This window comes from Rhinatrema bivittatum, unplaced genomic scaffold (genome assembly GCF_901001135.1).
Source record: "Rhinatrema bivittatum unplaced genomic scaffold, aRhiBiv1.1, whole genome shotgun sequence".
NCBI lineage: Eukaryota > Metazoa > Chordata > Amphibia > Gymnophiona > Rhinatrematidae > Rhinatrema > Rhinatrema bivittatum.
The window spans coordinates 1-12206 of NW_021820730.1; the positions used below are offsets into that span (position 1 = coordinate 1).

At 42.1% G+C, this 12206-nt stretch overlaps 1 protein-coding gene across 3 annotated transcripts in view; it reads right to left on the reverse strand.

Annotated features, from left to right (window-relative positions):
• Positions 1-5650: 5650 nt before the first annotated feature.
• Positions 5651-12206, reverse strand: part of LOC115082041 (F-box/LRR-repeat protein 5-like) — a 194891-nt gene continuing 188335 nt past the window's right edge. For 2 of the 3 annotated variants that reach the window (XM_029586305.1, XM_029586306.1), the window contains one exon: positions 5651-5945. In XM_029586305.1, the coding sequence (XP_029442165.1) occupies positions 5666-5945 (280 nt within the window). In that variant the 3' untranslated portion in view covers positions 5651-5665. The remainder of the gene's footprint in view (positions 5946-12206) is intronic. The other variant, XR_003854059.1, reaches the window with a different exon arrangement.

A 12206-nucleotide genomic window follows, 5' to 3' on the forward strand; every position in this document is an offset into this window, starting at 1 on the left:
GTTCTGAATAGATCGCAGTGACTTTGCACTGCTGAAATCCGGAGCATTTTATCTGCTGAAAGTGCTGCTGGACATAGTGTCGGTTTCTAAATGTTGTACCGTTCATAGGTTAACTTTACAACATTTTGATGAAGATTAGCATTCACTATGCAATACCCCTGATGCAGCCCTATTGAAAGAGGGCGAAACTCAGCTGGAGTCTGGCTCATTGCATATATTGATTCTACACAAATTTTCACAGATTGGACATCTGGCTGCTTATTGTGTATTTCTGCTCTCACGGGCGGATTCGGCCACCACTGACAGGTGGGGCAGCAGCTCCTTAAGGAGCTTGTGCACCAGGACCGCCACGATATCCTTAGGAGGCTCCACAAACTGGAGGATCTCAAGCACTTTTGTGCCATCCTCCTCCATTAATAACTGAAATGGGATGGCTTCCATCATCAGCTTCATGTACCCTGCGAAGGTCAAGCCCTCAGGCAGAGTCTTTCTTTGCTCCTCTAGAGGAGAATAGTCTTTTGGGAGACCCTCGGAAGAGGACTCCAAAGCATCATCCCCCCAGGGTCATAGGGGTCCTCATCCTCTGCCTGGAAGGGATAGACTGTGGTTGGTCTTCGTCGCCCCTATCTGCCAACAGCACCAACAGAACAGACGGTCTCACTGATTTTGATTGCTCTGCGTCCATCGGTGCGGCTCCTTGATCCTTCGATGCTGCTGCTAGTTCAGACTTCAACTGAAAGAGCTGTTCCATCTTGTCAAGTCAAAGCAGATGTTCCTTTGGGGTCATCTGGGTGCTTCAGCAGCAATCCCAGATGTCATGTGATGCCCCCAGGCAGAAGCACATATTTCATGCGGATCAGTGATGCACATGGTCATCGGGCACTGCATACATCTCCAAAAACCGAATGTGGCCATGTCAGACAAAGCAAAAGGGGCACAAATCAAAAAAGATGACAGCGGGCGTCGATGGCTGGTGGGCACAGAGGCACCGCTACCACTGGGAATCGACCTCGAAAGGAAACTTACCAGAATAACCAAAAACCTCGACTAGGAACAGTATGGGAATACACGAAAAATCTGCAAAAAACCATGAGACAAAGAAAAAGCTTTCCATAAGGCAAAACCAGCCAAAAGTAAGTTCACTCACACTGCGAGGCTTACAACTCCATGGAAAAGAGAGACTGGAGAGGGACCCTGCATGGATGTGTAGTATAGGGCATGCTGGGCATACTCAGTGTGTTTAGTCAAAGTTCTAGAAACTTTGACAAGTTTTATGCATCAAGGCGCCATCTGATGATGCCACCCATGTTTGAGGACTAAAAGTCCTGCTTGTCCTCAGAAAATCCTTTGATCCATTGCCTGGCTGCCTTCAGACTATGGAGATTCCCATTTCTCCCTTGGGCTATACATCAGTTTATTTTCATGCCAATAAGAAGATTCTGCAGGTGACTTAAATCTTCACATTCAAGTTTCTTGTTGGATATTCTTGAAACAGAAACAATGCTGCTGGGTGTAACTCCTCCCAGCCTTTTTTATGTTTGCCAGGCATGCTGCAAGCATAAAAACCAGCTGATTCTTCTAACCTAACAAGAACTAAGCATTCTTGCACTATGATGTCCACCCCTGTACTAGATTAACACTAACGAGATGTGCATTCCATTTACAATCTTTTATCATCACTGTACAAATTACTAGAACAGACATTTTACAAGCTAAAAGGAGCAACAAAAGTTAATCTGACCACTAATGCAGGTATGAGAGTGCCAAAACAGTGCCAATGCCAGGTCTGTTGGCTGCCTTCTGAGTGGGAAGCATTTCTTTTTAACATTTATTAGTTTGGATATGGATTCTTCTTTTTAAAATTCACATTAGAATTGGCTCTTAGGGCTGCCTTCTCAGCAATGTTTTGTTAAAATTAATTAACCTGGGTATGAATTTTATAAGATTTTCTTCACTTTTAAGATTCACATTTAAAAATTATAAAAAGTCCTTGGGTACATGATTATATGTAAGGAATCAATAGCACTGTAGGGAAAATGCCAGTGGACCTAAAGAGGATGTACTTTATGAACCTGAGGGCTAGTGCTATACAGTCTGAGTAAATGTGCAGGCTTAAGCAATGCAGACATGAAGTTTTTCAGTTATGCAATATTTTTGGCAACTTTATATGAAACTATTTTACACAAAGGAGAAAAGACCGTTTCTTCATATCAGAGAATTGTCATCACCTCCCAAATGATAGAACAATTTTGGTCCCCAACGAAGAAACTTTGTATCCTGCATGATACCAGCTATGAAATGGATATTGTTTTAATACTTGTTTAACTGATGGATGCTAATGAGCATGAGAATATTCATATGCATTGGTGCCCAGACATCATTTGCATACCACCAATCCTGTATATCCATAACAGGTGGCAATATCCATAAGAGGTAGCAATATCCAATCCGGATCAATGCTGGACCCTTATAGAACTGAATATTCAAGAGAGACTAGAGAAAACGACCAAGTTACCCAGATGGATTTGGGATGTCTGAGATTATCTGAATGGACATTATCCCAAAGAGCCTTTACTAAGGGCTTTTCCCCATGGCTTCTCCATGGATTCCCCAAGCTCTGCTTAGTCAGTTTTGTTAATAGAACTTATTGCAGGTCACTATAATCATGATTTGTCAGCTAAGACTGGGCTCCTAGCCTACTGGACACTACAGTGGACATTTCCAGGAGAAGAGGGAACCACATCTGTCTCGGCCAAAACAGTACTATGAACATTATGGATCCCCTGTCCCTTCTGAGTTTTACCAAGTTTTTGGCTAGCAGAGGTATGACAGAACACCCATACAGCAGACTTTTCCCCCAGTAAAAGGAATAAGCCTCTGCTGTTCGCCTGCCTTCTGATCTCCTCCTGAAGTGGAAGATTGATACCTTTCTGTACATTAAGACTGCAAACAAAGCCACCTCTTATAGTTCTAACTCAAAGCAGATTCTTTCAGCAAACAGACTAATCTGGGGTCCACTCATGGGGATCTAGAAGGTATCAACTTTGCTATGTTGCTTTCCTTTCCCATCAGGTATGTGACCCTTAGGAATATGTAATCAAATCCGAAGAGAGCTAGCTGTATCCCATTTCTTGACATATGAGGTGGAACCCATTTCTCCCACCTTGTTCAATTAATATGTGACCACCTTGCTGCCAGCCTGAACTAGGACAATTCTGCTGATCATCAATTTCTGAAAGCCTTTAGTGCATTCAGTATAGACTAATCTCCAAGTGGTCAATGTAGCATCTTTGGTCTTGGAAGGACCAAGCACCATGGGTAGAGTTTATCCAGGAGAGCTCCCAAGCCTAGGTCTGATTCATCTGGGACCCGACTGTGGAATCTGAAAGGGTACGCCTTTTATCTAACTGGAGAACCACAAATTGAGTTTTCTGTGGCCTTTATTTAGTCCTGGAGTCCCTGAGTGGCCAAGTATCATAGGGACTTTAGGTCAAATACCCTTGTATCATGAGCAGAAAAACAGGACATTTTCCAAACATCTTAACTAGTGAGCTAAAAGAGATAAAACAAGAAAAACCTGACTGTAAAATATCAAATTGCTGACAAGTCACATCATCTGAATAAACAACCAACATGGCAGCACCTTTGGCTTGGAGGGGATATCCTACTGCAATATGTACAAATCAAGCTGAGGAGGAATGGGTCCTGCCCTGCACAGGAAATCCCCACAAAAGCTTAAAAACAGTCCGAAGAAGCAATGAAAAGCACTCCAACCCAACAAAGTAGGTCACATGAGGCAGTGTGGCTCATTGTACTTGCCTGTCAAAGAAAAAAAGAGGCTTATATTCAGGCTTTAAAAGTAGGATAGAGGATGTCAAGAAAAATAAATTCTGGTGTACCTCAAGGCTCTTCTCGTCCATCTTGTTCAACATATATCTAATACTTCTCTGTTGATATGCAAGCCTTTTCTCTTCTGTTGGCAAACCACGGAAGCTGAAGGGCCTGCATCAGCACTCCTCACTGAAAGGCCTACATTAGCACTTTTTGCTGAGTTTGCATAAACAAACATTCTCAGTATTTTGCTTATCTCGTTCTGAACAGACACAGAGTCTGCATTTCTTAAGCTCTTGTTTTTACAGACTTTACTCTTAGCCTCTTGCCCTAGATACAGTATGCTTGCTTGACACAGAAACCGGCACAGCATGATAGATTGTAGCCATAGCAACGTAGGCATGCACGCAGACAACGTAGGCATGCATGCAGCATGTAGGACATATTAACCAATCATATACTGTATAGTAGATGCTGTGGAATTCTGTAACTCGATATAATAAAAACAACATCCTCAGACTGGGATCAGATGATGATCAGAGGATGATGGCCCCATAAGAATCCTGTCTGACGTGTCTCTCCTTTCCCTGCGTCGCTACACTTCTCTGTCATCTTCTCACCAATCTCAATATCCAATTCAAAATTTATGCAGATGATATCCAGTTTTTCATACCATATTCCATATCATTGTCAAATACTCTTGCAACTGTATGTCTCTATATCAAAACAATCAATTCATGGTTATCCCACCACCATCTTAAATTAAACACTGCCAAAACTGAAATCCTGCACTTATCAACCATCCCTCACTCTACCTGTAGTCCTCCCCCTCAATTACTCTTAGATGATGTACCAATTCTCATTGGGTCTAAAGCTCGAAATCTTGGGAGTAATTATCAATTCACGATTATCTATATCCCATCAAATCTCTGCCACAGTAAGAAATTATTTACAAACTTCACATGTTAAAACGTCTCCATCCTTTGCTATTTCCCAACAACTTCCATACTGTTCTCCAATCCCTCAATCTTACAGGAATTCATTACTGCAATGCCCTCCCCTCTATCTTGGTCTCCCTGACAATGCATTACACCAATTCAAAACAAAGCTGCACACATCCTGACAGGCACCTCCAGGAAAGAACACACATCCCCAGTTCTACACTCGCCTCACTGGCTTCCAGTCAAATATAGAATACAATACAAAATCCTGTTTGTTATACATAACCTAATTCATAATGACTCTTCAACGTGGCTATGCACATTTCTTCGTATTTATCAATCCAGCAGACAACTACGCTCTTTGCACAAAGCTCTCCTTGAAGTCCCATTTATCTGCCTTGCCATACTAGACATCACAACACGACACACATTCTCCGTTGCAGGCCGCTTAGTCTGGAATTTACTAACTGACCAGTTAAGGTAAATAGTATCACACAGAGATTTAAAAAAAACAAAAAAAAACAAAACTTAAAGACCTTATTCTCCAAAGCCTTCAGCTCCCTCCCTACTTCTCAATAGATCCCATCACTGACCCTCCTCCTCTGACCCGCTCCTCAGGTTTTTCCAATTTAAATAGTTTATCTCATTTAAGATTTTTGTTGCGTTTTTATGTTTCAATTTTTAATTATGTATATTTTTATATGTAAACCATTCTGACCGAACATTCTAGTTATAAAAGCGGTATATAAACCCTTTTAAATATATAAAATAAAAATAATGAATTTAAAATCAGATAAAAAAAATTTAGAAAGACTGAACTACAAATTCCAAAATCAAACGTAACAGAGAACAGACTGTTTTAGGCCTTTAGCAATTAGACATGTGTAATATAACTAAGTTGCCTTATGAACCAGAAATGAACTTGTAATAAACTGATAAAGTATTTTTAAGAAGAAATGAGGCATAGAACCATCCACTATTAAAAAATATTGCCCAAACAGCACATTCCATAATAAGGCATTACCATTAATATTGTCACAGTAGTAGAAGTGTTCATCATTTAGAGAAGGACATGCTGAAACCAAATCCTGCAGGCCTGCTCCAGTTACAATAAGACAACCAGAAAGATTAAGGTGTTCCAGATGAGGCAATCCTCCTCCCAGAGTCAACGCCCTGTTATTAGAGACACAAACAAAACCATGCATTGTTGTTACAAAGATCAAATGCTGCACGTATGTCACAAGCTAAGTCTTTAAAAATATGTTTCTCTAAAAAGTAGCCTTTCATGTTTCTCACTGGATGAGTTGTCAGCTAACCCATTTGACACCTGAAGTCAAAGTTAAATAAGAAAATCCTTTTGACATCCAGGCATTTATTTCCAAGCTGATCCCAGTTTTTGAGGAGTTTGATAAGTATTTTCTCTCCCAATTCCACTGTACATTTTTTCATTTCTACTTAACTGAATTACAATGTTACTATATTTGTAACAATACTGTGTTTTGTAATTGTTTTCTATAAAATATTCTATATAAAACTGCAGTGCATTGTATTATTCAGCATATACAAATTATAGTTAAGATCATTGTTAGCAAGTTTGCGCTGTCCAATTTGGATCAAAATACGTTTTTGCCATCATTAGGCTTTATGAAAAAACAAAAACAAATGATAGCAATGTAGGAATATTCTAGCATAGGGGAGGGGGGGTGATTTAAACTTTACAATAAAGTAAAACTCAAATCTCCAGGCCTGCCCCCATGCTCCTTACACCCACTCCTACAATCATGGTACAAACTCAGAAAAAATTCCATAAGTTAGATGCAAAGATAAGTTGCTTTCTTTTCGTATGTCAATGCATCCAAAAAGAAATGGAGGACTAGTCTAATGGTTAGAGCAGTTAGCTATGAACCAGGGAAAATCCCACTGCCGCTTCTTGTGACCTTGGGCAAGTCATGTCATCCTCCATTAGCTCAGGTACAAACAGAGTGTGAGCCCTCTAAGGATAGAGAAACACCTACAGTACCTGAATGTAATCTGCTTTAGAGTGCCAAAAAGTGGAATATAAATCAAATAAACAAACTTAAAAAATGCAGCTTACAGACTAATACTGTTTACTAAGAGAAAACTTTATGGTTACCAATGGTGACCAGAAATATGAAGAGGACTTGCTGGTGCCTCATACTTTCAAAAGACTACAGAGAGAACGCTTTCCACAGAAACTACCTCTCCACCTCCTCTCTACTGCCCCTTCCGGTTATCAACAAGAGTTATTCTCTCCAATCGGCAGCAGGAGAAAGTGGTAACAGCAGTACTTAATAGAAGTACTCCCTGCACTTGCTGGCATGATAGTGCAACAACTTTCAGTGTGAAAGGGAACACCAAAAAAATAAGCAAAGCCGAGGGAAACAACTAAAAGAGAAAAGGGTATTGGAGAAACAGAAAATGTGTTACTACATGTTACTGTATTTCAGGTGCCCCTACCTACACTACACTAGCTAACAATATTACCTGTTAGCTTGACCACCTACACTGTTTTACCTCTGGTCTTTACCTTTTCTTGCCCTATCATTTCCCATGGTGCTAAAGATATTTCCCATTTGTCACCTGTAGAAATATGACCGCAAGTAGAATATCATTCTGTACCTGTGAGGGAGAATATAAGAAACTCCCTCAGAACACCTTAAAGGACCAGCACAGCTAACTGTCCCAGTCTTCCTTAAGTCCCAAGCTAGCAAGGGGTTTATTTGTTATATTTGTATACCGTCATTCTATTATCAATCACAGCGGTTTACAGCAAAAACTTAAAAACATGTCAAAATAATAAAATCAATTAGTGAACAATCAGTTTACATAAAAAAGTTAGTAATATAACAATTTAAAACAAAGTCTCTAACTTTTCTGGATTTCTTAGTTAAAAGCTAATACAATACAAAATAGCATTTTTCAATTAGTTCTCTCTCTCTACATTGCCATATTTCTGATAATTCTCTTAGTTTGCATTACTTTTATAAGCCAGTTTGAACAGCCATGTTTTGAGTTTTTCTTGAATGCCGTAAAATTTCTCTGCGCTAACTCACTAGGGGGCCGATGTAATAAGACCTGCGACAAAACAGGCACTATTTATGAGCGCGAGTTTTGATCACCGCGCGGGGCTGAAGCTGCCGTTTCCATGGGATAGTAAAAAAAAATAAAAAATTATGCAAATGATTTGTGCACAGAAATCCGCGTACACACGAAGAAATGTGCATACCTAAGTGCAGTTAGGCCCAATGTAATAAGTGGCTGCATCCACGCTGAAAAGCCACGCCAATAATCCACACATAAAAGCGAGCAAGCGAGTCTCCCTATTAGTGAAAGTATGATCCTGGAATGTATTTTTAATTTTCTGAATAACTCTGTGCTGAAGAAAAAAAGAGAATTATTTTCATGGGTGGTAATATTGCATGGCAGCGAGACAGGTACTCAGCACCCAGATTCGCATCCAGCTGACCGCCTACCTCAATGCCCGAGCGGCCAGAGTCCTGCTTAGCTAGGCACCTGAGCACCCTGAAAAGTTAGCAAGTAGCACATTTAAGACTAATCGGAGAAAATTCTTTTTCACTCAATGCACAATAAAGCTCTGGAATTTGTTGCCAGAGGATGTGGTTAGTGCAGCTGGGTTCAAAAAAGGTTTGGATAAGTTCTTGGAGGAGAAGTCCATTAACTGCTATTAATCAAGTTTACTTAGGGAATAGCCACTGCTATTAATTGCATTAGTAGCATGGGATCTTCTTAGTGTTTGGGTAATTGCCAAGTTTCTAGTTGCCTGGTTTGGCCTCTGTTGGAAACAGGATGCTGGGCTTGATGGACCCTTGGTCTGACCCAGCATGGCAATTTCTTATGTTCTTATGAAAAGCACCTAGCTGAGTGCCTATCTCAGTTCCCAACCAGCAAGCTTAGCTAGAAGCCTTTCTGGGTGCCCAAGTGACCAGAAAGGTGCCTAGCTAATTGCCAATCTTGCCACTCGGGTGCTGAGCTAGGCGCTCTTCTGGCCATGAATCTGGCTGCTCGGGTGCTGAGATAGGCACTCAGCTGGTCACGAAACTGGCAGCTCAGACACCGAGAAAAGTGCCTAGCGATGCTGGCCATTTGGGAGCCCAGAAAACCGTCTACCTAAGCTGGCTACTAGGACACCGACATAGGCGCTTAGCTAGGTGCTTTTCACGCCACCACGGTCAGGATACTTAACTCGTGCCCTGACCGTGGTAGTTTAAAAAAAAAAAAAAAAAAAAAAACCTGCATTAAAAAATCCACACTAGCATTATCACTGCTCCCTGCATTGCCTATGATTAGATAATTGCCTCCTTTGCATGCCGTTAGCATGCATTCATGCAGGAAAAACCGCGGGTCAGTAAGCGCATTTGTATGCGCTTTTTTCCCTGCACACAGAATCCTTTTTTATTTATTTAATTCTTTTCTATACCGACATTCATGACATGTCATATCACATCGGTTCACATCAAACATGGGAGTTTAACTCAACAATAATCATAGCTAGAGAGCCATCGTCAGAGTTAAGGGAAGTGGTAAGTAGTAAGTTACAAAGAATAAGGGTTACAGGAACTTGGAGGTTGGAAGAGAGTAAGGAGAGAGGAACAGTTGAGTTACAGTAAATATATGGAACAATAACAGTAAATATATGGAATAACAATGGTAAGAAGAACAGTTAAATGATATATGTTATGACAATCTACTAAATAAGGGAGCCCTGACCGACGTGCCGCAAATTGCGCAGTAGAGAGCAGCTCTACCGCGCATAAGCGGGCGAGCACGTCGGCCAGAGTGCCCGAAAAAAAAAATGGCGCTGGGTCGCTAGGAGCAGGAGCGGCAGCGAGCAGGAGCGGGAGGAGCAGTATCAGCGGCGACGACGAGCAGGAGCGGTGGCGGCACACGAGGGAGGGAGGGAGGGAGGGAGGGACGGACAGCCCCCATCTGCTGGTTGTGGATGAGCTGAAAGGGGAGGGGAATGAGAGAGGGGGAGTGAGTGAGCTGAGGGGAGGGGAGGAGAGAGTGAGGGGAGGGGGGAGGCAGGAGAGAGTGAGCTGAGGGGAGGGGGATGGAGGAGAGAGTGAGGAGAGGGAGGGGGGAAGGTGAGAGGGAGGGAGAATAGAGGGGGGAGGGAGGGAGGGAGGGAGGAGAGAGTGAGGGGGAGGGGAGGGAGACTAGAGGGAGAGAGGGAGAATGAGGGGGAGGGAGTGGGAAGGAAATGGACCGAAAAATGTTTTTAAATGCGCCGGCGGCAGCGGCAACAACGAGCAGGAGCGGGAGGAGCAGTAGCAGCGGCAACGAGGAGCAGTAGTGGCGGCGCGCATGAGGGAGGGAGGGACAGCCCCCGTTATCGGTTGTGGATGAGCTGAAAAGGGAGGGGAATGAGAGAGTGAGGGGAGGGAGGAGAGAGTGAGGGGAGGGGGAGGGAGGAGAGGGGGGAAGGTGAGAGGAGGGAGAATAGAGGGGAGAGGTGGGAGGGAGGGAGGACAGAGTGAGGTGAGGGGAGGGGGGAGGGAGACTAGAGGGCGGGAGGGAGAATGAGGGGGAGGGAGTGGGAAGGAAATGGACCGAAAACATTTTTTTAAATGTAGCCCGTTGTTACGGGCTTAATGGCTAGTATTATATAAAATAAATATGTAGAACAATATATAAAATATAAAATAAAGAATACAGAATGTAACTTTACCGCTTATATGGTTATTGATAGTTTGTGCTAAATATAAAAAAAAGGAGATAGAGCAGCTTTTAAACTAGAACAAAGGGGAAAGCAGACAGTCGCTCAGCAGCGCATAGGTCGGAGAGAGGTATCTTTAAAGGATACTAATGATGCATTAGAATTAGGGCATCCCGACAGTGAGGTTCCAATAATTAGAAAAGTAGTCCAAGTGCCTGTAACTAAAAACTCACCTGAGCTAAAAAATTCTAACTTATCCCTATCAATTAAAAAGCAGAATGAAAATACAAACAAAAAACTAACTTTGAAAAGTTTGTATGCTAATGCCAGAAGTCTAAGAAGTAAGATGGGAGAATTAGAATGTATAGCAGTGAATGATGACAGACTTAATTGGCATCTCAGAGACATGGTGGAAAGAGGACAACCAATAGGACAGTGCTATACCGGGGTACAAATTATATCGCAATGACAGAGAGGAGCACTCGGGAGGCGGTGTGGCGCTTTATGTCTGGGATGGCATAGAGTCCAACAGGATAAACATCCTGCACGAGACTAAATACAAAATTGAATCTTTATGGGTAGAAATCCCTTGTGTGTCGGGGAAGACTATAGTAATAGGGGTATACTACCGTCCACCTGGTCAAGATGGTGAGACAGAGAGTGAAATGCTAAGAGAAATTAGGGAAGCTAGTGCAGTAATAATGGGAGACTTCAATTACCCAACAACAATGGTGCAGGAACAAATCTTCTATTCCACAGTGTTCTCAATATTTTATATCTTTATTAATTTCAAAGAAATATATACGGCAACTCCAAAGGTAAATCAAGGTAAATTTCTACAGGTCTACAGGGGAACCTGTAGAAATTTACCGTGATTTACCTTTGGAGTTGCCGTATATATTTCTTTGAAATTAATAAAGATATAAAATATTGAGAACACTGTGGAATAGAAGATTTGTTCCTGCACCATTGTTGTTGGACACTTGCTTATGTGCAAGGATTTTGCTTCGGGTCTTGTTTGGTTGTATACCTTATTTATTGAAGCATTAAATGGCTACTGATGATCAGACTTTTAGTTATTCTGAGGCAGCGGTGAATGCGGTGCTTACAGAGGTCCCGTTTTTCGCTGATTCATCTACAGAACCGCTTTCTGTGACTTCATGGACTGATGTTATAAATGTCCAAAAACGCCTGACACGGGCTGAACTTCACTCGTCTACACTCATAGAATACTGCCGTGTAAGACGAATTCCGAGAGGCCTCCGCATACAAAAAGAGCCTCGCCTCCACACTGAAAACTCTTCCTTCCTCACTCGCTGGAATCAGATTTTAAATAAATGTTCTTTGGACCTGATGGTGCTGATTATTGAGACTAACAAGGATCTACTGGAGTCCCTACAGGAGGAACTAACACAGAAATTGGAGTTGATTAAACATTCCGCCACAGTACAAGTTTTTGACCAACAGCATAAGGAGTTTCAGGAGAACCTCACGAAATTCCGTAGTGATTTGAAAGCTGTGAAATACAGCAAATTTCAACGTGACAAGCCTGATTACAGGACTGGTTACGTATATAAATGGATGCAAAAGAAGCCACAGAAGAAGGTAACGTTTGCACAGGACACCTCGTCCTCAGAAGATTCATCGGGAGAAGAGATACAACGTGGCCGTGGGCAAGGCCGAAGAAACCGCAATTTTCCAATGCCGGCCCCGGAAGACTCTTCATTACCATCTGC